Source organism: Sarcophilus harrisii, chromosome 3, assembly GCF_902635505.1.
Source record: "Sarcophilus harrisii chromosome 3, mSarHar1.11, whole genome shotgun sequence".
NCBI lineage: Eukaryota > Metazoa > Chordata > Mammalia > Dasyuromorphia > Dasyuridae > Sarcophilus > Sarcophilus harrisii.
Genome location: NC_045428.1, coordinates 221,243,468 through 221,270,887, shown reverse-complemented (window position 1 = coordinate 221,270,887; position 27,420 = coordinate 221,243,468). Strand labels below are relative to the sequence as shown.

At 32.1% G+C, this 27,420-nt stretch overlaps 1 protein-coding gene across 1 annotated transcript in view; it reads right to left on the bottom strand.

Annotated features, from left to right (window-relative positions):
• OCA2 (OCA2 melanosomal transmembrane protein) overlaps positions 1-27,420 on the bottom strand; it is a 313,841-nt gene that overhangs the window by 100,373 nt on the left and 186,048 nt on the right. The window contains exons 12-14 of the mRNA XM_031959092.1: positions 27,247-27,371; positions 22,389-22,527; positions 13,991-14,123 (exon numbers count right to left, since the gene is read on the bottom strand). Of these exons, the coding sequence (XP_031814952.1) occupies positions 13,991-14,123; positions 22,389-22,527; positions 27,247-27,371 (397 nt within the window). The remainder of the gene's footprint in view (positions 1-13,990; positions 14,124-22,388; positions 22,528-27,246; positions 27,372-27,420) is intronic.

Sequence of the window (27,420 nt, the reverse complement as noted above, 5' to 3'; positions counted from 1 at the left end):
AGATCAAAATGGATACATGACTTGTGCATAAAGGATTATGCCTTAAACAAATTAGGGAAACAAGGAACAATTTTCTAATAAGATTTTTAAAGAAGAGAAGAATTTGTGACCAAAGAAGAACTAGAGAACATTATGAAGGGCAAGATGGATAACTTTGATTACATTAAATTGAAAAGGTTTTACACAAACAAAACCAACAAAACAGAAACAAGATTAACAGAGAAGTACAAAATGGGGAAAAAATCTTTAAAGCCAGTATTTCTGATAAAAATCTCATTTCTAAAATATATAAAGAACTGTGTCAAATTTATGATACAAGTCATTCCCCAATTGATAAATGGTCAAAGCATGAACAAACAACTTTCAGATGACAAAATTAAAGCCATCTATAATTACGTGAAAAAATGCTTCAGATCAGTATTGATCAGAGAAATGCAAATTAAGACAACTCTGAGCTACCACTACACATTGGCTAAAATAACAGGAAAAAATAATAATAAATATTGGAGGGAATGTGGGAAAACTGGGACCCTAATGCATTGTTGGTGAAGTTGTGAAATGATCCAACCATTCTAGAAAGCAATTTGAAACTATGCCCAAAGGCCTATAAAAACTATGCAAACCTTTTGATCCAGCAGTGCCATTACTAGATCTATATCCCAAGGAAATCATAAAGGAGGGAAAAGGACTCACATGTGCAAAAATGTTTGTAGCAGCTCTTTTTGTGGTAACAAAGAATTGGAAAATGAATAGATGCCCATCAATTGAAGAAAGGCTGAATAAGCTGTGATATAAGAAGGTAATGTTATATTATTGTTCTATAAAAATGATGAGCAAGCTGATTTTAGGAAGCCCTGGAATGCTTTACACAAACTGATGCTGAGTGCAAAAGCAGAACCAAGAATACATTGCACACAGTAAGAGCAAGAATATGCGATGATCAACTGTGAAATGGTTCTTTTCAGTGATTTAGTGATCCAAAGAAATCTCAATAGACTTTGGAAAGAAAATGACTACTACATCCAGAAAAAGAACTATAGAGACTGAATGTAAATCAATACATGCTATGTTCACTTCTTTATTTTTTTTCTCTTTGTTGATTTTTCCCTTTTGTTCCAATTTTTCTTTCCCAAAATGATTCATAAAGCAATGTGTATTAAAACAAATAAATGAATTTTTAAAAATGAAACTACTCTCAGAAAAATTTTAAAAATAAAAATAAAAAATAATACTCATAACCATGAATGTGAAAGAGATGAATTCACCCATAAAACTGAAATGTCAAATCCCAAAATATCTTGTTTTTAAAAAATCATGCTTGAAACAGAGAGACACACAGTTAAAATAAGGGACTGGAGCAGAATCTATTATGCTTTAGCTGAGTTGGGGGAGAATGGTGGGGGGAGGGAAACAAAAAAGAAGGGACACATGGAGGAAGGATGGATAGTAATCATGACTGCAGATAAAGCAAAAGCAAAAACAAACTTTATTAAAAGAGGTAAACAAGAAGCTGTATTTTACTAAAACAATACCATACACAATGAAGTAATACCAATATAGAACATATATGTTTCAAATGGTATATAATTCAAATTCTTAAAGGAAAAGTTAAGTGAGGTACAGGAGGAAATAGTAAAATTTAAATAGTAAGATGCTTCAGCTGTTCTCTATTAGAATTAGATAAACCTTTCTCTCTTTTTTATTTTTTGGAAGCAATTGGGAATTTGGAAGCAATTCAAACTTGCCTAGAGTCACACAGCTAGTAAATATTAAATGTCTGAACCAGATTTGAACTCAAGCCCTTCTGACTTCAGAGCCATTGCTGTATTCACTGCACCACCTAGCTTCCCCAGAACTAGATAACTCTAACCATAAAATTGTAAAGGATCATGCCTAGGTGCAGGGGCAGGTCAATTCTCTGAGAGCCTCCAGAGCTGTGAATCATAAACTTGAAAGAGTTGCAAAGCAGCCTTCACAGAAGTTCCTTGTGGACTGGGAATGAAATAAATTGGAGGCAAGAGGGAAGAGGAGAGAGATCAGAGAATGTAACTGGCTCTCAGTCTCCTATCATCATCATCATCCTCTCACATGAAGAAGATCCATTCTACAGGTCTGAGTTAGACCTCCAGCAGCCACTGGCAGGTGGCTCCCGTATCACAACATAAAATAACCAAGAAAGAAAATTAAGGAGATGAATGGAATTTTTAAAAAATTAAATATGATAGCCCTTTGGGAAAAAAAAAAACTAAATGGGAATAAAAAGGAATTATAACCTTTTTTTTCTCCTCTGTACATAGCATCTTCCCAAACACAAACTCTTGTATTAGATCATAAAAACCTTACAAGTGATACAAAAAAGAAATATTAAAATACATCTTTCAAACTTCAATAAAAATTACATAATAAAGAGCCATGGCAGCATTAATTAAAAATGTATTTAAAACTAAATATTCTAATCCTAAAGAACATGTGGGTCAAAGAACAAATCATACAAATGATGAATAATTTCACTAAAGAGAAAGACAACAAAAAGACAACATACCAAAATTTATGGGATGCAGCCTAAACAATAATTAGAGGAAATTTATGTCTCTAAATGTATACATCAATAACATAGATATCAATGAATGTGATGTATAACTAAAAACTGGAAAAAAGAGCAAATTAAAAATCCTGAATTAAATCCTAAAATATAATCCTTAGATCAAAGGAGAAATTAATAAAATTAAAAGCAAGAAGACAATTGAACTAATAAATAAAAGTAGGAGCTGATTTAATTTTTAAAAAAACAATAAAATTGATAAACCATTGGTTAATTTGATTTTTTAAAAAGAAAACAAAATTATTAGCCTTAAAAATTAAAATGGTGAATTCACCACCAATGAAAATTAAATTAAAATAATTATTAGGAGCTATTTTGTACAATTATATGCCAATAAATCTAACAATTTAAGTGAAATGGATGAATATTTATAAAAAATACAAATTGCTCAGATTGATAGAAGAAGAAATAAAATACTTATATAATTCTATCTTATTTAGAAAAAAATTAATAAGCCATCAATAAGCACTCTAAGAAAAAATCCCCAGGACCAAACAGATTCACAAGTGAATTATATAAAACATTTAAGGAATAACTAGTTCCAATGTCATATAAACTATTTGGACAAATAGGCAAGGAGTACTTCTAAATTCCCTTTCTACAAATACTATTACCTAAACCAGGAAGAGCAAAAACAGAGAAAAAAAAACTATAGGCCAATTTCCCTAATGAATATCAATGCAAAAAGTTTTAAAAATTTTAATAGCTTTTTATTTACAAGTTATATGCATGGGTAATTTTACAGCATTGACAATTAATGCAAAATTTTTAAATAAAATACCAAACAAGAGATTACTTCAAAATATCACAAAAAATTGTATACTATAACCAGCTGGTATTCATACTAAGAATGCAGAGTTCAATATTAGGAAAACTATGCGCATAAGTGATCAAAAACAAAAAAAATCACATTATTATCTCGATACAAAAAGAAAAATCTTTTGACAAAATAAAACACTCAGTGCTTTTAAATATACTAGAAAGCATAGGAATAAACTGAGCTTTCCTCAATTTAATAAGTACTATCTCTCAAAACCTTTAGTAAAAACCATCTGTAATGGGGATAAGACAGAAGCCTTCCCAATAAGATGAGGGATGAAGTAAGGATGCCCATTATCACCATTATTATTTAATATCATATGAGAAATTATAGCTGTAGCAGAGAGAAGGAACTGAAGGAAGAATGTGATGGAACTGGAGTAGACAAAAAAAAAAAGAAAGAAAATTGTCATTCTTTACAGATGATAAAGATGTTATACTTGGAAAATCCCAGAGAATCAACTAAAACATTGTTTGAAATAATTAACAATGCTGGCAAAGTTGCAGGATCATATATTATCAACAAAATCCCAAAAAAAAAGATAGAGAAATTCCATTTAAAATAAGTGTAGAAAATAGAAAATACTTGAACAAACCTAGGAACTATATAAACAAAATTGCAAAATATTTTTCATACAAAGACAGATCAAAACAACTGGAGCAGATAGAATTGTCTTTTTTATTATATTGACTTAACTTATTCAATTAAAGACAATTCTATCTAAATTAATTTACTTATTCAGTGCCTTATCAATAAAATTATCAAAAAATATTTTAGAGCTAAAAAAATAATAAAATTCACCTTGAAGAATAAAAGATCAAGACTATCAAAGGAATCAATGAAAGAAAATCTATGGGAAAGTGGTCTGGAAGCACTAAATGTCAATATTTTGCAAAATAGAAATCATTAAAATAATCTGATACTGACTAAGAAATACACTGATAGATCAGTAGAATAGATTAGGTACATAATACCCAGTAGTAAATGACCATAATAAACCTAGAATTAGACAACTTTTTTAGGACAACAGCTCATTTTTTGACAAAAATTGCAGAAAAAACTAAAATGCAGTTTGATAGAAATTAGATGTAAACCAACAGCTTACACCATATACCAAGATAGGATCAAAATAAATATATGGTTTCGACATGAAGGGTATTATAATAGGTAAATTAGGAGTACATGGAAAATTTTACCTGTCAGATTTATAGATGAGGGAAGACTTTTTAACCAAATAAAAGATAATCAGTACCTAATATAAAATGGATGATTTGGGTTACATTTAATTAAAAAGTTTTCTCACAAGCAAAATGCTGACAAGATTAAAAGGAAATTGGGAAACTGGAGGTAATTTTTACAGCAAGTTTCTCTGATAGGAGTCTATTTCTCAAACACAAAAAGAACTGAGTCAAAAACATAAGAAATTAATCATTTACCAACTGAGAAATAGTCAAAGAATATAAACAGAGTTTTCAAAAGAAGAAATCATGGTCATATGAAAAATGTTCTAAATTACTAATGATTCAAAAAATGCAAATTTAAACTAAAACTCTAAGGAATTGCTTTAAACGTATCAGACTGGTAAACAAGACACAAAAGGAAAATGACAAATATTGGAGGGGGAATGGAACAATAGGAACCCTAATGACTTCTTAGCGTTGTGACTAATCCAGCTGTTATGGAGAACAATTTGGAACTTGCCCACAGGGCTATAAAATTGGGACCTAGTATTATCACTACTAGTTTTGTATCCCAAGAAAAATTAAAAGGATATATATGTACAAAAATATGAAGCAGATCTTTTTGTGATAGTGAAGCATTGGAAAATGATGAGATATCCATAAACTGAGGAATGGCCAAACAAGTTGTAGTACATGATTACGTTAAAATACTATTGAGCTTTAAGAAATATTAGCAAGATGTTTTCAAGATGAAAAAAACCTGAAAAGACTTACAAGAACTGATAGAAACTGAAATGAGTAGAATCAGAATATTGTACACAGAAATAGAAATATTATATAATGATCGATTGCAATTTATTTAACCATTTTCAGCAATATGATCCAAGACAATTTCAAAGGATTTATTATTAAAAAATGCTTCAGTGAAAGAACTGGTGAAGTGTAAATGTAGATTGAAGAATACATTTTTTAACTTTCTTTTTCTTGGGTTTTTTTTCTACAGTTATTTTTGCAATATTGCCAATATGGACTTTTTGCAAGACTGCACATCTTTAATTGTTATAAAATTGCTTGCCTTCTCAAAGGAAAAGAGGAGAGGAAGGGAAAAAATTCAAAACTCAATTTTTAAAAAATGAATGTTTAAAAAATTTGCATGTGATTGAGAAAAATACAATACAAAGATAATTTTGAAATATGTAAGATTACAAAGGAAATCAATCATATTTAAATACAGTTATCAAAATTATTTTTTTAAGTTCCCAGATTTCAGAATAAGAACCCGCCTTAGAGTGAGAAGTTTTTAAACCACTGAAACTCTCAGAGACCCTGGACTAAGATATAATAGGACCATGACCCACATTGGTATAAGGAATAAGGGCAGTTAGGTGATGCAGTGGAGAAAACCCTGGATATATAAGAAGGAAGAGTTATGTTCAAATGTGGCTTCAAACATTATCTGTTTGATCCTGGGCAAATACTTTAACTTCTGTTTGCTTCCATATTATGGGGAGAAAAATTAGCACTAGCTTCACACAATTATTAGAGGATCAAATGAAATACTATTCCTAAAATGCTTAGTCAAGTTCCTGGCATATAGTAGCATTAATAAATGCTTGTTTAAAAAAAAAAAAAAGTTATGCATACACCAGCAAAAGAATACACATCTTCACAATTGCCACCTACTAGAATGGAAATTCTTGGTAGCAATTATCTTTTTTTATATTTCTCTCAATGCTTAGCCTAGTGATTCTCACATAGTAGGTTTGCTAAATATAAAGATACATCATATAAGATCATATATCTGTAGCAAACCTCAGTGGTCATCTCAGTCTAGTCATTTTACACTTGAAGAAATTGAGACCTGATAAGTACAGAATCATAGCTTCAGAGTTGTCAGGAAACCTTATTTAACCACCCTTATTTCACAGATAAGGAAACTAAGGTCAAGCTATGATACCTTGCCTAGGCTCACACAGGTCATAAATCTCAAATGGAATAATAAAACCAAGTCTTCCTGACAAGACCAGCCCTCAATATACTACCTTATACTACCTCCCTTTCCAAACAACATTACCTTCTTAAAGTCCTACTCTATCTTTCGAGAGGAACTGCCTCAGAGGGAGTGAACTCCTTTTCACCAGAGATATTCAAGCAGAGATAGGATGATCCCTACTACTTAATTAACTTCAGAACTTCATAGGATCATAGATTTAGAGATGGAAAAGATCATAATTTTATTGAGTCCAATGACTTCATTTTACATATAAGGAAGCTAAGGTCTAGGAGTCTGACAAAATTCAAAAAGATAGTGAGCAATAGAGTTAGATTTTTGAAGGCAGGTCCCACAATTCCAATCTTAGCTCTCCAAATTCAGTTCTCTTTAGATGATAAGTATCAAAAACTGTCTCATACCAAACTGACCAGCATCACCTATACAGTGAAGACTAACCAGATTAAAATGCAAATTAGAAATATTTTTAAATAAATAAAATAAATAAAAATTTTTAAATAAAAAAAATTACAATAGAATATAAGACCTATTAATAGGAAGTTTTCTAAGTCAACAAGTGAACTGAACATCAGGGATCCTTATGTATTGTTTAGTGGCCCACTTAGCACCAGATTTGGAGTCAGGAGGACTAGAATTCAAATCCAGGCTCAAACACTAATTGTGTGTCCCTAGACAAATCACTTAAACCTGTTTGCCTCAGTTTCCTCATCTGTAAAATGAGCTGAAGAAAAAACTAACAAACTACTTCATTATCTTGAGAAAACCTCAAATGGGGTCATAAAGAATCAGACAAAACTAAACAACAATATTTGTATTTCAGCATGACACCACTGTATTTATTTGACCACAGAAAATTGTCTCTTCCTTGTTTTGGAACTAGATCCAGACAATTAAATTGCCCTAGGTAAATTACCACTAGATTTCACAGAATCAAAATGAATTAACATCTAGAGGAAGAACCAAATGAATAAAAATTTCTAAAATTCATTTTTTTGGTTTCACTGGTTCCAGATAGAGGTAAAGAGCAAGTCACATGAAACATCAGAGTGAGACTCACAAAAGGAAGTATTAATTTTAACTGAGAATGTTACTAAATCTCTGTGTCTTGGTTTCCATGTCTAGAAAGAGAAATAATAACTGTTTTAGTCTTTAGGGAAAACTAATTAAGATAACTAGAAGCTGGTTTTCAATCTAAAGTTCTATTTTTCAAAATGCTTATAAGCAAGTTGAGCTACAATATCAAGTCCTCATTAACCCATAGACTCTAATTCTCGGTTTGGGTCAATGGGCTCCAAAATATTCCAACATAAAAAGAAGTTGAATCCTCAAGTGAAAGAACTAATCTATACACTCTCAAAACAAAATACTTTAAAAAGTCCAAAGACCAGAAAAATCAGGGCACAACTAATATAAGATGTCTGAAACTCCAAAACCTCAGTTGATTGGCAATCAGCAACCAACATGTCAGATAGTTCATTGATTAAAGCAGGTGCTTCAAACAATCCATATCAAGTTATTACAGAATCAAAGAAATTAGAGATGAAAATGGCCCATTAAGGTATCCCATGGCCCATTAAGCCATCCTTCCTACTTCTTCCAACCCAGGTGACTGGAACCCCCTTTGATGAAATCTGTTTTATCAATCACCTTTTCATCCATTTCAAAAGAAAAATTAATAAATAAGGGGAGACCTCTGCATTTATTTTCATTGAGAAGCCACTGATTAACCTCTTAGCAGTGGAATAGCTACTGATTAGAACCAAACAAGGTGAACAGGCTGATTGTAAGAATTCTGGATCTGATGTTATTAAGCAAATAGTAACTGATTATAAATTAGGATGTTAATCTGAATGAAAAATTTATAAGTTTCTTGGAACTTTCCAAAACCTTTTTATCCTTCAAAAAGTTTCTTTTTGAGTTAAGAGTTTGAATTCTCCTATCTTACACAAGTGTCATCTATTTGGGGGAATTAAAGGGAACTTAAATATATGGAAAACACAAAAATGACACTTTTAAAAAAAAATCTCTTTGTGGATCAGAATTGCATTACAGTTGGGTTAAAGGTCATTACAAAAATGCCAGAACAAAGAATAATTATAATACAAGGCAAAGGGCAAAAGTTTTGGAACAAATGAAAGCTTTTAAACATACTAATATTCAGTACTTCATATTTTTTTCAAATAGATCTAGGGAAAAGCAAATTGGACACAACATAATAATTAATGCTGAGGTTTAATTGATTAGTGGCACTAAAATGACATTAGCTATGATTTTTTGAAGCAATTTAAAGAGTCTAAAGAATGTATTAACCTGATCAACAATAAATAGTTGTTTTTCAAGAATTAATCTCCAGTGTATGCTTGGAATAATCTCAAGTAACATACTGAATGCAATAAAGGCAAAATAAAGACCTCACAGATGTAAGGTTCTCACATTTAGAAGCCTAATAAATAGAGATTTATAGGAATTGATTATTTTTAAATCACTGGATCAAAATGTTTTTTTTTAAGTACATAAGACATCAATTACCAAAACAGACACTGTGCAAATAGGTGCTATCATCATTAAGATGTCATTTCACCAAGCTACTCTATGAACCAGACCATTTTCAGTTACTAATAGCTTCTCTACAGGGCAGGACCTACAGAGACATTATCATTGCCTTTGGCTCTACTTAGGAATGACTCTATTTGCATGCATAGATTTTTGCAATGCTATCTTTAAATGGGCAAAGGAAATGTAAAAATAGAGCACTGAAAAAATAATATATCATTTAAATACTCCTTCAGAATCAGAAAAAAAGTTCATTTGTTATAGGATTGTATACAGGATTAGGGACAAAATTTTGCAGATAGATTATCTGTACCACCCATATTCACTAAATAATTGTTCAACTCTCCACTTAATTTTGCCTGTATAAATCCAAACTTAAATAAATAAATTCACTATTATCATATTCTAATTTAATTCCATTAATCTCTCCATCAGAATAATAATTACAATCAGAAAAGGAGAGATTAAAGAAAATTCATTTCACTTCAAATATACAACTAGCAGGTTATGAAACCCTTGTAGATGTCAAATCTAAAAGGACTATATAATGAAAATAGTCATTACATTTAATTGTCATGGAAATCTAATTATTACAAAAGAGCAAATTTTGATTGAATTTAGGCTCAGAAAGAAAAGCAAAAAAGATTATTTCAATCACCTTACCAACAAATATCACCAGAAAATAAAAAAAGGGGGAAATAGAAGAAAAGACTTCTTTGTTCTTCAGAATGGTTGGGCCTTTATTACTAGGCAAGGGTATGTATTTAAAAAAAGTAATAATTATAAATGCTTTTAAAGGTAAACCAGCTTGATAGTTAAATGAATAAAATTGGACCTAATGGCCACTATTATAGCCTTAATATTTGGATAGCAAATTGAAATGCAGTATAACTACATCTATTATAACTTTTTCTATTATATTTTACAAATTTCCTTCAAGTTTTGATCTACATTTCACTGATCTTTTTCTTCTCCAGGATTCTATTGCACTAATAGTCATTCAACAATATATAGTTGAACAATTTATTATTTCTAAATGTATGATGTCTGTGAACTTGGTGTGTATTTCTAGATTGTAAATTCCGTGGGGGAAAGAATCATACTTTCTTATAATTCAAAGTGCTCAGGACACTTTCAGAACTGGACTGGGTATTCAATAAATACTATGAAATTTTGGAATGAGCCGTTTTAACAATTTCAGGTTCATCCTATTTTCTTTCCATTCAACTTTTATCATTGTCACCATCTTCATCAGGGATTCAAACCTAATACTTTAACTTCCCAGGTAAGATCTACCTTAAAGTAAAAGATCTTTTCACTCACAAAGAATGACTTCCAAATGCAAAGTGAAGATGATGAAATAATTTCTGAGAACAAATTTCAGACTCCTTTAGAAACCAATCCTTTCAGGATCTTGGAAAAATGCTATCTGAAATGATTCACAACTATATTTTCTATTATTACTACTATTTTTCAGCCTCAGTGGAATGAAAGTTGTTGTTGTTTGTCCTTTATTTTCTTTGTTTTAATTTTATTTATTTATTTTGAATTAAATAGAAATAGGAAAAGAAAATAATCCCATATGCACAGTAGAACATAAGAAAAGATTCAAAACAAAGAGCAAATTTCCATTTCCAGAACTCCTATATAATAAATATTATACAATCTGTTCAATTGTCCATCTTTGCTTCCTGTAAAATCTATTTCATCACTTTTAACTTTAGTCTTTTTTCTTTCTTTCCCCCACAAAGAAAGCTACAATTAAGTGAAGATATATTCATATGTATAAATATATATAAATAATGTTATATACATATATGTATATTTTATATGCATATATACATATAAATATTAATGCAAACATATATACATATATATCAATAATCATATATATATGTTCATATGCATCTATTCAAGATTATATTATCCTTGTTTGTTCTCTGTTTCTCCGAAGGTGGATAATAACTTCTTTTATAACTTCAAATCTTTCCATATTTTTAACTAAAAAACTAAACTAAAAAAACTAAATTCAACTCTACCCTGATTTTTATTTTATATTTGTACATGTTTCTTCTTTCCTATCCCTTCTAAGTACTCTACTTTACTTTTACCTGCCACTTTGTCCTCCTATTACTTAATCCACCATCCCTCCAAGGATTCCTCCCCTACCCTGTTACTCACTCTCTGTTTCCATTAATCTAGACACCTAATTCTACTCCTATTAGTCTACATACTTTTTTATTTCCCCTCCTCCATCTTATCCTATTCCCTCACTCTTTTTTATAAATATAGAAAATTTTATTCACTTCTAAATGTATATGTTGTCTTCTCCTTAACACAGATCTGATGTGAATGAAATTCCCTCTAAAAATCCCTCCCTTATCTCCTCCTACCTACCTATCCCTTTAGCCTCTTATTTCTTTCTGAATTTAGAAAACTTTTATATCCTTATCTATAGATATATAGGGAGGAAGGGAGGGAGGGAGGGAGGTAGACAGATAGATAGATAGATAGATAGACAGATATGTGTTGTTCCCTCTCTAACCTATTCCCAATGAAAGTAGTGTTCCAGAACTACCAGCTCTCCTCATCCATCTAATTCATCTGTGTTATTTATTCTTCTCACACCTCATTTTTATAAAATGATTACTCATTTTATCTTTTGCTACAGTTTTGTTTTTTAGATCACATCATACTCACTTCTACCCCAATCTTTCCTTCAAAGTATCCAATTATTAATGATAATCTTAGACATAAAGTTTATATTAGCATGTATAAAACATAAAGTTTGTTCTTTAAGTCCCTCGTAAATAATCTTTGATGTTTCCCTTATGTTTCTCTTGGATTTTGAATATCAAATTTTCTATTAAGCTCAGGTCTTTTTTAACAAAATTCTGAAATTCTGGCAATTCACTAAATATACTTTTTTATGCTTTTTTTCTTTCAGAATTGTATTTAACTTTGTTTGGTATGATATTTTCAACCACAACACCAGTTCTTTTGCTTTTTGATATATAGTGTTCCCAGACTTGCATTCTTTTAATGTTGTTGCTGCTAGGCTAAGTCTTGTGTGATTCTAACAGTGGCTAAACTGTATTTAATTTTTTCTTCTTGTTGCTCATAATAGTTTCTTCTTCACCTGGGGGTTTTGAAATTTGGATAAGATGTTCCTGTAGGTTTTCCTCATAGAATTTCTTTTAGCAGGTGATTAACGGATTTTTTTTCTATTTCTACTTTGCCCTCTTATTCTAACACTTAAGAACAATTTTCTTTAATTTTTTTCTCATATTATTATATCGATTCTTTTTTTTAATTATAACTTTCAGGTAGTACAATTATCCTTATGTTTTGTCCTTTGATCTGTTTTCTAGATCAGTAATTTTTCTTGTGAGATACCTCACATTTTCTCCCTTTTTTTATTCTTTATATTGTTTTATTATTTCTTGGTCTTTTATGACTTTGCAGCTTCCTCTTATCAGATTCTGATTTTCAAGAAGTCTGTGACAAGACGAAAGTCAGAATAACTTGTGATGGCCTGTCATACAGTGAATGAACTTGGAATCTTCAGTGTTTGATCAAATTTCAAGCCAAAGCATTTCATATCATCAATTTCAGCTTCATTTGAAGAAATTGTCTTTTACCATACATTTTAATGGGAGAAGTCTTCACATGTTTGGGGTAGATACCCCGCTAGTTCACCTTGTTGATTACTCTCACCCTAGCTTTACCTCTCTGCCAGAATGTTTTACCAAGTTGTGGCCATTGCCCATGCTACATAAAAAGCATGAAATAAATGAATTAAAATTTAAAACTACAAACCTTATGAATGCCAAAAATGGATAACCTCAAGTCAGCTGAAGTCCAATTAAAAAATAAAGGAAAATAGAGAAAATACAATATTGTCAGCAGCCATCCAAATTTTGGCATAAGAGTAATTTAAACATTCTCCAAATCCCAAGGGAAATAGCATTTCCCAAGCCATCTGGATAGCTTGCAGCTTTTCCAACTGTTAGACCTTCCCAAGAAAATTTAAAGTTAGAGAAAATGCCAAATATCACAATGACAAGATGTCTTCACCATGATTGAAACCACACCAGAGCATTTTAGGGCATTGCTATATTAAGATAAAGGGATTGTAAGTGTTAGTTGTCCCATTAACAAGTACTTATATTTAATGTGTTCCCTAACTTTCCTAGAAGATCTTTTAGTACAAAAAATATCTCTACATCAGAAGGAAAAGAAAAGAGGGAACAGGCTCTTTACTGTGTATATGCACTCTAAATATCTCATTTGGTAATATAGACCTAGTCTTCATTAAAAATAGTGCTGTTTTACTTAATGTGTCTGAACACTGTAATTTAAATTATGGTATCTTTTTTATTTTAGTTGCATTTGAGCACTAGAACAACTGTCTATAATATGATCTACAAATCTTATATTTAAATTATAGTACATGATTTGAACTATAAATAATAGGCATTTGAATTATCACAAAGGATATGAATGATGGTGTAGGACTTACTTTCTGGATTCCACTAATTACATTAGAGAAACTGAAGGGCATATACTTAGGAAAATCAGAACTCATGGACTGAAAGCTATTGAACTTACCTTTAATCAGAAAGAAGGAGCTACTCCAACCTCCACTTATACTAAGGAAACATTTTGGCAGGTGACATTTATCTCATCCTCTGCCCATAATTTTACGTTACATTTTTGTTCTAAAACTCATTTTCAAAGAGAATTAAATTACTTTCCTGTCATTTTACAGGAAAAAAAAGGGAAACTTACAGTGAATAATTCCCCCACCCTCTCAAACTTACCAACAATCTCACTTGGCTCCTTATTATAAAGCTTTTTATTCCAGTAAAGGAGTCTCAGAAAAGGAAAAGAGACGAAGAGAACAAGACAAATTCCAATGAACATGTGTGCTGTGAATCCAGCAAAATCCATTCCCTACAGGTAAAAAAAGAAAGGAAAATAGTAGAGCCTCAATATCAATACAGATGAAATATTGCTACTCTTCAGTAATTACATTTTATAATTCAATGACCATGTTCATAGGAATCCCAAAATATCTGGACAAAAAAAACCAATAACAATAAGTCATTTTCTAAGATATTATGAGAAATTTCCAAACACTTAAGTGAATTTTTCATTTTTTCCCATCAATTTCCTATACAATTCCACACAAAACATTGATTAGAAAGATCCTTGGGAAAGAATTACTATTAGAAAATTAACAGATTGCTTTTAATCCATATAGTTTTCAAGAAGTTAGTAATATCCACATACATATATGTGGATAAAACTATGCAAATTCACCTATGCAGATATACATGCATTTTCACATATATGAGTGAATACACATATAATATATACATTTGTATTTGTCTACATGTTTAGTGTTTCAAAATATATATGACTCCATGAGCATTGGTACCACTTCAATTGATGAAGATCACAACCCCTCCATGGCTAAGTAAATAATTTTGAGGTATGGTTATTACCAAAAATCATTATGATGTGGTGGTTGATATTCTACTGATGACTCTTCCAAAAATTAGTCCAGCCAATTTTGGACAATAAATACAAATCCATCACTGAAGTGATATTGAAGACCTTTCCACCTTGCTGGAAACAGTTTTCTAGTGTCATAGGCTTTTGGAATTTAAGATTGTCTCTTTGCTTTGATGAGACATGCAAATAGAGCTTTAGTGGAAGAAGAAAATAAATCAATGAGACAGAGATAGAGAAAGACAGAAAAACAGAGATAGAGAAAGACAGAGAGACAGAAACAGAGCGAAACAGAGATAGAGAAAGACAGAGAGACAGAGATAAAGACAGAGAGACAGAGAGAGACAAGAGACAGAAACAGAGAGAGACAGAGAGAGACAAAAAAAACAGAGACAGAAAGAATTGATTAATTTTTTGAATGTGAACTTAAAAACTGACAAACGCTATAAAGCATGGCTTGATTTGCTGTTTTGTTGATAGAAAGAAAGTGATGAAAAAATGTTAATAATACAAATTAAACTTAAAAATGTGTCGAGTACATTTTATTCTTTTGTTGAACTGATTGTTAAACATATACCAACACAATATGAATAGATATCTTCCTATACACCAAGTTATAAACTATAGGATAAAATCTATCTTTTTATCAGGAAGCTACATTAATGACTCAAAGCTTTAGTCTTCAGAATCAATTAGGTCTCAATATATCTTAACAAAAAGAACCAGTCTAACATACATGAGTGGAGACCCAGTCGACATTCCTCCTATTGAATACACATTGTTTAATCTTCATCTTTGTTCACATGAACACTAAAGAAACAGCTATGTATAATTTTCAATAGGAAAGAGTAATCAAGATACTCATTACTGTCTGGTTCATATTTTTGTTGTAAATGTCAATCAAATAAAATAATATCTCTTCATTATGATCTTTTTTAGTGAGAATCTGAATTTTCTCTTGTAATTCTTTGAAAATGAATCAGTTTAACTTAGAGTTATAAATCATACATACAAATATTTCATAGCTATAAACATAAATAATTTCTATTTTTCCCATTATATACATGTAGGTATACATAGATATGTTTACATATAGATAGATAAATAGATTTATGCATGCATGTATAAAAGTATATTGTAAATATAAATATGCAAAACTATATGGTTATATAGTGAGATTAGTATATGAATATGTATTTACAGGTATGCACACATATCTGTCACCCATTCATATTTTCTTATTTAGTATATATCACTTATCCAATTTTTGTTTCTTTCTTGTTCATTATTTGTGACAGTATTCTGAGTAACTATCATTTAGTGAGAAAGAGCCAAACTAATAGGTATCAACCTGGAGTATAGTTGTATTTCTTCTTTCTGGGACTGAAACCAGAGAATCTAATAGTTTTTCAACCAATAATCATTTTAAATAACAGCAAAGTTTATGGGGCAAATAGATCCAATTCTAATCTACTGCCCCATTCTTTTCTGTAAGATAGATGGACAAAATTCAAGAATTAGATATATTTATCTCCCCTTAAGCTATATAGTCAGGTATGCCATTTAGATTTACACATCTTATATGTGCATATTATATATGTGATACATATGTAGAAGCTCAATAAATGGTCAGTATGAAGCAACAGATGAAAACCTTGGGTGATCTTGGACTGCATTTAGAAAGCCATAACTTATATGAGTAAAATAAATAGTCCCTTTGCATTCTGCCTTGATCAGATTATATCTGGATCGGAATTTTCTCTTGTAATTCTTTGATTTACAAAATCTGGAATATTATATTCAATTCCAGATACACATTTAAGAATGATATTGAATAGCTGGAAAAAGTTCAGAAGAAGTTAAACAGAAGAAGGGAAAGATTTGAATCTATACTATAAGAGGATCTCTTATAGGGAAATAGTTTGCTTCAAGTAGGAGGAAAAAAGGAAGGAAGAAAGAAAGGAAGGAAGGAAGGAAGGAAGGAAGGAAGGAAGGAAGGAAGGAAGGAAGGAAGGAAGGAAGGAAGGAAGGAGGAAGAAATGAAGGAAGAGAGAGGGAGGGAGGGAGAGAAAGAGGAAGGAAGGGAGGCAGGGAGGAAAGGAGAAAAGAGAGAACGGAGGGAGTAAGGGAGAGAGGAAGAAAGGGAGGGAGAAAAGGAGGGAGGAAGGGGAAGGAAGAGGGAAGGGGGAGGAATTCTGTTATATTACAGGACATTCTTCATTGGTTTGTTGTGAGGAAAACATCTATACACAACCCTATCATCTGTATATTTCTTTCACTCTATTTATACTTCACAATTGTCCTCCAAGTTGTAAAAGACCCCAAGCTCTTTACTTTTCCTTTATTACTTAGCTCTCTATGTGGGACCAGTTTCTTTCAGACTACTCTTGCTTTCCTTTCCTCTCTCCCTTTTTTTTCCCCTTCTCTCTCTCTGTCCCCTAGGATTTCATGTAGAAATCATTGGAAAGATATAGAAAAAAAAGATCATAAAATTATGACTTTTAGAAGGAAATAATCTATGCAAATGCCATGCACATTTTAATGCTGATTCTAATGCTAAGCTTTTTATGAATATATCTATAGGCTTCCTGCTGTTTTCATATAGCTCTGCAATTTCCTAGGGAAAGTTATTTTCTTAAAAGTCCTGCATCAAAAACCTTCCACAACAAGACTGATATGGTACAGTTCTTTTATTCAATCTTTTCCTACTTCTTTGTGATTATATTGTTATAACCCTCCCTCCATCTAGTTCTTTTCTTTTTGGTTCTATACTTTTCTCCCCAATTGAGCAGAGAATCTATAGTTATCCTGGAAAAAATGCTGCTAAATAATAGTAATAATTCACATTTATATAACACTTTACTGGTTTACAAAGCACTTTTCTTACAATGGAGAAGCAATTAGCCAATTCCAGTGTAAAATGACAGTTATTGTAACTGAGATCTATTGAAACCTTGTAAGAATCTAGTCCCATTTGGCCACAAATCTTTCTTTACTAAAGAAAGTGATTCTGTACCAACTTCAAAAATCTTGTCTCCTAGCAGCAAGATGCTCAGGCTGTTTCTCCATAAAGTCAAAATATTGAATCACTTAATTTTCTAAAAAACTGCTAAATAGGATGGACAAAACATCCAAATAAATTTTGATGAATTTTTTAAAAGTTTGAATCAGCTGAGCTGGCCAAATATATTGGCATCTCTAGGCAAAATCCAAGAGTTAAAGTAAAAGTTTATCGATCCATCTTAAAATTTCATAGATTCCACATCCCTGGATCTCTTTTTTCTATGGAAACATAATAGGAATTAGAATTTTAAGGCACTTGAGAGATATGCTCACCAATCCTTTCCCTTGCAAGTAAGAAATCTGAGGACCATAAAGCTGAAATGACTTGCTCAACATCACACAGACATCAAGGAAGAGCCTAAATTCCAACACCTCCTTATTCCAAAATCAAGGTTCTTTCTCCTATATTATGCAGAAGAAATTACAGAATTCTTTAAACACTGGTATAAGCAAGGTTTGCCAAAAGTGGTCTGCCACTATGGATCTGGTTAGAGCTTGGCTTTGGATTTCAGTTGTCACTTCATTGACTTTTGAAGTTTTCATAGAAAAAGAATTTTAAAAAACATTTACCTGTAATCATTACTATTTGGGGAGTGAAAGAAGAAATTAGGTAGTGCATCATTTGACTTCAGGAGTTCTGAGCTATAGTTGGAGTAAAGCCCATCAGTGACCTGGTACCCATTTAGCAAGTAGAGGCTTATTATGCTGCCTAAGGAAGGCTGAACTACCCTAGATTAGAAAACAGAACAGGTTGAAAGTTCTGGATGCTATTAGTATTGAGATCAGGTTCCTGAGTTGCTAACTGCACTTCCAGTCAGAATAAGATAGAGAAATCCAGTATCCAAAACAAAAACACAAGCAAACAAAAAAGAGAATCGTTCTATTATAATCTTAATAACTATAAATAAAAACACTAATTCAAAAGAAAAGGTAAAATATTACATAGAATCTCTAACACCTAACAATGGTTGAATCAAATGATTCAAAATAAAATGAATTGAATTGCTGGACTAAAGGAATGGTTTTTAATGGTTTGCTACCAACTTGGGCAGAAGGTGTCCAGTGGATAACTCTACAATATACACTTAGTGCTATGCTTTTTAATTCTTTTTTTTACAATGGTTGGTATAAATATCTGAAAGGTTTTTTATGTCATTAGAATTGTACTTGGAGAGCTGATGGGATGGCAGTGGGGAAAGGCAGGAGGCAAAAATAAGATTTTTCAGGGTTAGGGTAAAAAAAAAAAACACTAAGAAAGAAAATAATAAGGGAAATAAAATGGAGGTAAATTCGCAAATAATATTCTAACTTTGAATATGAATGAGATGATTATAGGACCCCTCTTTGTGGTGGCAAATAACTTGAAATTTCAGAACTCCCTATCAATTAGGGAATGACTAAACAAGTTGTGGTATATGGTTGTGATGGAATACTACTGTGTTGTAAAAAATGATAAACTCAATGATCTTAGAAAGGCATGAAAAGGCTTACATGAACTAGTGAAGAGTGGAGTATGCAGAACCAAGAGAACATTATGTACAGTAACAATAATATCATATTAAGAATGACTTTGAGTGACCAAGTCACTATGACTATTATAAATATATAAATTAAAAAATATAGAACATGTGAAGGTAGATCCTATCTGCATCCAGAAAAAGAACTTATAAATAAAAGTATGTGAAGAATAATTTTAAAAATAAATTAATATGTGTATTATATACACACCTTATATGTTTATCATGATAGCCATCTCTAGGACAGGGCAGGGGGAGAGAAGAAAAAAAAGGGAAAGAAATGTACATGGTAACTTTATTGTACATTTAGAAGAAATAGCAAGTTATACAGAGTGGATTGGCAGTTTTATATACAATAATCTTTTTATTGACCTATTTTATGGAAATACTTGTTTTATTCCATGAATTAAATTTAAAAAATTTTAAATAGAGGAAATGTGAAAAATCAATTAAAAATTAGTAATATAAAAGCATAGATGTCATTTGTATATTCTTCCCTGGTCTGATAACAGCTAGAATATTTTTTTTTTCAGTTCTGGATACCACAATTCAAGAAGGGCATTGATAAATTGGAGAGTGGATAAAGTAAGGTAGGCAAATTAGTGAAGGGATATAAGTCCATATCATAGGAGGATCAGATGAAAGAATAGGAATGTTTAGCCTAAATAAGAGAAGAATTCTGGAGGGACATGATAAATATCTTAATTTTTTTGAGGCACTATCATACATAAGGGAGATTACATGTATTCAGTTTTGCCCTCAAAAGTGGAATCAGGCACAACAGATGCAAATTGTAAAAACAGAACTAAAGGTCTGATGTAAGGAAAAGCTTCCTAACAATCAGAACTTTCCAAAAGTTGAACAAAATATATTGGAAAATGGTGGGTATCCTCTCCTTGGAGGTCTGTAAGTTGAAGCTGGATGAGAACTTGTCAAACATGTTACATTCTATTAGGTTTTGGTTGGACTATCTGGTATCTGAGGTTCCTTGGAATTTCTCTAAATCTGTGAAAATGCTTTCACTCTGCATCCTCTTCTACATGTGGCTGATGCTCTATCTCTGGTTCTTTCTTCATTCCTTCTTTCCTTTCTTTCTGAAAGGGATTCTCCAAAGTTTTTCCTGACTTCACTTGATGTGAAAGGAGTAGTCAGTAAACAAAGCAGAATGGCTTGGGATACACTCCCAGAAAGGAGTTTTGTTTAAAAAAAAAAACAAAAAAAAACTGTCAGGCGTATGGCCCTCAGTTGCCACAGAAACACTTAAAGTCCCAATAAAGCAGGGGTTACTATTGATGAGGGGGTTACTACTGATGAGGGAGTTTTAAGTAGCAGAGCAATATTATTCTGCTAGAAAATGCACAAGCCCTTTGGCATCTAGAGAGCAATTTCCCCCCCTTTAACCAGGCACTAAGAAGAGAATTAAAGAAGTATAAATTACACCCTGTAAGAGAACCATTCCTTTTGACTAAGACATTATTCATTCCAGGATCCCTCTTTTAAAATGTCAATATACAGGCAAGAAGAAAGAGAATTACAGAGGAGTACAGTGGGAGGACACAGAACACAAACTTTGCCTTCTACCTAATTTTGCCTAAGTTCTAGCCTGCTCCTGAGGAGGCATTCCTAAGAACTATTGCAAAACCTAGTATTGATTTTCTTTATTACTGGATAAATTACATATTTACTATTTATTTTCCCTGTGAATATTTTCAAAATTAATTTCAAAGCTTAAAATAATTTTGGAAGACTTCCTTCCTACATTAGTCTGTTAATGAACATCCAAAGAATGCACAATAAATATGCCTCTTCTGGGATGCAAATATCTGCCTGCAATCTCATTACACTGTTGATAGCAAGGTCTTATAAATTAATCACTGCTGAAAAACACTTTTCCCTTGGAATTCATTTGTGACTTCATAGAGATAAGTATTGTCTTATCTTCTCACTGCTAATGAATAAATAGAAGCAGCTCAGATTTATCAACAAAGATCAGGCAGGGTATAGTTTTTCTGAAAATAAAGTTAACCCTGAATTTCTGAGGATATCATATTCAATAAAAGGCAAGTAATTCTGTCTACTGGACAAGCAATGACCTGGAGTTTGCTACTCTGAAGGATGCTATTCTGACAAAAATCCAGTGACATTGATCAGAGCGCTTATCCAAGCCCTGACCTCATCCTAAGTCTGAATCTTTGATGGGTCACAAGAAAAATGAATTCTAAGCCTATTCATCGAAAATTCCCTGCCTTTGGTCCATTACTACTAGATTTTAAATCTGGGAAGTTTCTACAGCAGTCTGTTAAATGACCCAAAAAAACATTGTGGAATATAAAGATGATTTAATATAAAGCACATAAATAGTATGGCTTCTCCCTTCTCTCCTCACACTCTGAATGACATAGTGTAGTACAAAAGTGGACTTTTCAGGTCATTTTCATTATTCCAATTTCTGTTTTATGCATTCAAATGCAAGACTCCAAAGACAGCTTTAAAATAGTGTAGAACTAATCCTATTGTCCTCCAAGAAAGTCAATGTGCCTTGGAATGCACATTAATACCTTAATTACTAGCTTGGGGCAGCTTTATAAAGATAAACTATAGTATTCTCTTCCATCTTGTATCAGAGTATTATTTTTTATGTACTTATAAAAATAAAGATAGAGGGAACAGAGAGGAGCAGAGATCTGAAATAAAATCAGAAAAACCTTACTGGAACTAGGTCTTATGAAATATTTCTACTGAGAAGCCAACTTTTTCTATATAGTTACATATACATTAGTTTACCCAATCCGTCTTTCTTTTTCTTCCTTCTTTATTTTCTTCCTTCTACCCTTCTTTTTTCCCTTCTTTTTTCTTTCTCCCTTCTTTCCTTTTGTCTCAAATTACATATCACAAATTAAACCAGTATGAGAATGAAACAGTTTTAAACTATTTAACTCTTAATGTAAATGTCAGCCAATCCACTGTTGAACTCTTAAGTTGTTCAAAAGCACCCAAAAAAAATCAAGAAGGAGAAATTGTACTTAGTTTCTAGCAAAGATACCCCTAAGGATAAGAGGTATAAGGTGACAAGTAAGGCAATATCTGCATTTGTTTATGAAAATCCAATTATCTTGCTACATACCATCTTTCTCAGCTCCTGATTGGAAACAATAATCACATTTGGTGGATCCCCAACAGCTGTGGCAGCTCCTCCAATATTTGTAAAAATCACTTCTGCTATTAGGACATGCCTGGGATCAAGATTGAGCACCTCACATAACCTATTGAAGAGGAAGGGAAATTAAACTGCATGCTTAGCCTTTGATTAAATTGCCCTTCAGATTCTAAGAATCTTATATAAGCCCAAATAAAAAAACTTCATACTTAGGATGTAGAACACACTTATATGGAGAAAACCAAAATTTAAAAAGATGAAAACTAATACATATGGGCAATAGCTAGCAGTCATAGATCACAGCTCTATATATCCAATTTACCTATGATTCAACATCCTTTTCTGTAAAAAGGTAAATAAATCCATTTCTCTGCCTCACAAATATGGTAGGAGAGTACAAGTAGGGTGCTTTTATAGATAGTCAGGAATAGTAGTTTTGTAGGCAGTGGTAAAACCAGAACTTTTTATCCATAAAACAAAGAGCTTTAGGTGAAACTAACTTTTTTGAATGAGGAAGCACTTGGTAACCAGATCTCCCCAGAGGAAATTGCAGCAGCAGCATAGGAAACAACAATATCAGCAGTTCTCACAGCACTAATAAACCCAGTTTGGATTCCTAGATTACTTTTTATATTGCTTTGTTACCCTTGTTTTGCCCCAAAGTTGGATGGTTCCTAAAGTGCACTCCACCCATTCCTTGAATCTGCAGTTTGATGCATACTGAGCATCAGAACAATCCCTGATTCAGTCTAATGTTCCACATGTTTCTTTCTCCTGACTGGGATATATTTAAGCATGTTTATCACTAACAAATACTGTGGTCTGGAAATTCAGAGTGTTTTATGCCCCCAGAGTATTAGGGGACTAAATCTTTATTAGTAATCTTTATTATCAGTTTTTTTTTTTTTTGAAAAGGTAGGGCTTTATTCTCTAGGCAGATAGGTCGCACAGTAGATAGAGCACTGGAGCAAGAGTCAGGAAGACCTGACTTTAAATCTGGACTCAGATTCTTACTAGCTGTGTGACCTTAGGCAAATCACTTAACCCTTTTTGCCTCAGTTCCTTTACCTATAAAATGAGTGAGGAAGAAATGGTAAACCACTCCCAGTATCCTTAGCAAGAAATCCTCAAATGGGATTGCAAAGAATTAGACATGACTGAAACAAATGGGCAATAAAAAAAGTCTGGAAAATAGATGTGGAGAGGTCTTATAGTCTCCTTTTTGTCTGCAGTGAATTAGTAATTTGTCTTCAGGAACACATCAAGATCCTCAACAAGAAACCAAGGATGCTTTCCAGGAACAGCATAGCCAGTCCCAAGAAGGGAAGAAGTCATTCCATTTATTTGTCTTCTTATTCTTTAATAACTTATTTTCAACCTTAATTCCAGTTAACCAAACAGTAGGAATCAGAGCAACAAAGTCCTGGGAAGGAATGTGCTACATGGTCCTTCGGAAATGTCAAACACAATAACAAATAATCAGAGAGAAATTACTACCGACTGTTCCAATGTTCATGAATTTGTTATAAACAGCCAAACCACAATCAGTAGAAAGTTTAAAAAAAAAAAAAAAAGGTCAGATGTTCAAAAAATGTACATTACAGAAAGTGTGTGCAAAAGCTTCAGGCAAAAACAGGATCCAATTCAGGATACTCTTAAACATTTGATATGAGTTTAGGCTAAAAATATCAAGATTATACAACCAAAGTTTTTAGGTTCATAAAATTGTGCTTAGTTTGAATAAAAAAAAAGAAACATAGACTTGTTTACTGACTTTAATATTAAGATGAGAAAATAAGTATCCCTTGACCTTGGAACTCAGAGTTCTTAAACCAATTGAAATGCTACTATGCATTAGAAGCGAAAAGCTGATGAAATTACCTACTCTGAGAGATGGAACATGCCAAAAAAGGTAAAAGCCCATATAAATTCACTGTTCATATAAACTCCATGGTGGAATTATGGAGATGGTAAGAACGTTTTGTGTGCAACTTTTGAAGTTGGCAACAGCATCTCTTTAATGTCGTTGTCAGAAACAGAATAATGACTCAGATGCCTCATTTGTCTGATTCAGTCTAGTGTTTCATGTGTTCCTCTTTCACAGCTAGGGGGGAAATTTAAGCGTGTTTACCACTAACAAATACTGTGCTCTGGGAAGTCAGAGAGTGTTTTCTGCTTCCAGAGTGATAGGGAACTAAATCCAGCTATTAATCTTTATTATCAGGAAAAAAGGAGAATTTTTGGTCTATTTAATCTCCACAGTAATGACAGGATGCAATTACATTTGCAAAGTTATAGAAAAGGGCAAGAAGCCTAACATTTGAAGACGTGAAGCCCAGTATGGGAGATATCCAAATATATACATGTATAAAATCTTTATTTTCTTTTAAGAATAATCATAAAGGTAATTAATGGGATAATTATAATGATAAAACTAACTATATCATGAGAAAATTGAGTTAGAGTTCTCAAAAAATCAATGTTTCTCTCATCCTATTACATTTAAAAGTCTTGTCTCTAAATCACATTCTCTTATTAAGACCAGATTTTTTAAGAGCTATCAATAACTTTTGCTTCTTCAGTAAATTATAATAATCCATCTAGTATGTGATCTCTCTTCCAACAATGAATATATATATGCCTTCTTATCCTATGTAATTCTTTTCTGTTTCATCCATCATAATGGATTTATAGGAAGCCTAGGTCTAAGAGATACTTCAACTATATCTTTCTTAACTTTTGAATTTGGAGCATATCTATAAACTAGTTATGGATCAGGCTAAGTCTGATCCGTGCAATCATGGAGTAGTTGTAGCAGTACCAAACCTAAAACTGTATTATAAATCAGCCAGTCATCAAAAACATTTGGTCCTGACTAAGAAATAGAGTGGTGGATCAAGGGTATAGATTAGCAACAAATTATAAAAATGATCAAGGCCTACTAGCAATCTAGTATTTGATAAACCCCCAAACTCCAACTACTGGAATAAGAACTCACTATTTCACAAAAATTGCTAGGAAAACTGGAAAATAATATGCCAGAAACTCAACATAGACCTACCTCTCACACCCCATACTAAAGTCTTCCAAAATCTCTAATTCTGGGAAAGTCCTCCAAAGTCTTCCACTGTACTTTTAAGGTAGATAAGGAAATTTAATGCTGAATCTTAGCAAGCAGGGACTATAAAAGTCATTCAGATAATCTAGTGGTAAAAACTAAATTCAGATATTGAGATTCCTAGTCTTAAATATTTTCCTTTCTATTACTGATCCTAATATCCATCAATTCAAGAACAAACTCAACAAACATTTGTTAAGTTTCTATAAATGATAGTCTCAAATGATAGTCTCAAAGAAATAAATGATTTAGTGGAAAGAGTGCTAGACTTGGAGGCAGCAACACCTCAATTCAAATTCTGCCTCAAGTGTTTACTAGCTATGTAACATGGACAAGTCATTATATCTTTCTCAGCGTCAGTATACTCATCTGTCAAAGAAGATAATAACAGCCCCTACTTCACAGGTTTGTTTGGAGGATCAAATGAGAGAACATATAGAAAAGACTTTGTAAATTTTATAGTTCTACTTAAATGTTAACACTGTTATTACTTATACAAATGTTAATTTACTTATTTTACAAATAAGGAAACTGAGGCTCAGAAAGGATAAATGAACTGTATATACACACAGCTACTAGGCAACAGGACTAGGATTTGGGCACAGATAATCTATTCCAAATCCAAGGCTCTTGCCATTATATTAAACAGTATCTGGAAGTAGAATGGAATTAAAATAAAGAAACCCAAATGAAGACTTCTGAAAGGGCCTGAGGTCTTTAAAATTAGTTTTCTTTAAAGTGATTTAAAAGAAGAAGGGAAATGGGGTGGAGGGGGAGGTGCAGAGCTGGGAAATCCAAATATTTTAATTATACAGTTTGAAATAGAGCTGTAAAAAATGGCAAAGAATTGTCTCCATGGATTATCTTGTGCTGTCAAGAAAGGTCCTATTTTTAAGTAAGGGCAAGGACTATTCTTACCAAATGGTTGGAGTCAAGAATGAGGAGAACCACAAGCAAAGGAGAAGAAAGCTTTTTCTTGTTTATTTTTCACTATAATTTCTCCAAGTCTGTGGCATTTTGTGCAAGCTTAGTGTCACATCACCACCCTCACCCCATCTCACAGAACTATCTCCTGAAATTCTTTCTTTTGCTTCAAAAACAAATTCTAAACCCAGACATTTTCCCCTGCATTTTCTTGGCTAGCCATGTTCCCTTTCTCTTTTTTCAGTTTCATCTCAAAACTTCAATGTAGGTCAAATATAATTTAACTGTTTCCAAATTGCTCAATGTTCTTGAAAGACAACTTTTGCAAAAAATAAATAAATAAAACCCTTAATTTGGAATTTTTGTGTGCATTGAGTTTCCATGACAAATTATGAGACACCACAAAGAGAGCTGTCCGGTTTATAAGGTTACTATTGGTGGGATTAACTCCTTCTAAAATATCATAGATCGAAAGTATCAAAGCATTATTATGTCTGGTATATGACAAAGTAATAATCCACCAATTAATAAAAATTTATTAAGTTCCATCTATATTACTGGGGACACAAAGACAAAAATATATATTCTCTACCCTCAAGAAACTTACACTCTATCTGGATATGAGAAACCAAGATGGAAATAAGAATCTTGCATTGATATTCAATTATTTAGAATTTGACATTTTTAGGTCATTCTCAGTTTTTGATCTGCATCAATATTAAAATTTTCAATCTGATCACTCATAAACTTGATTTTATGAAAGTCAATAGTCACATAGCTTACCTTATGGTAACAGGTGTGAAGAGAAGCATTGTGGTGACATTATCTAAAAATGCTGAAAGAATTGCAGCAATGAGACATAAAATAATGATCATGGCCCACACTCTGCCTCGAGACAGCCAGTATGCCTAATGAACACAAAAAGCAAAAGAAAAGCCCCCAGCATTAGCAATTTCT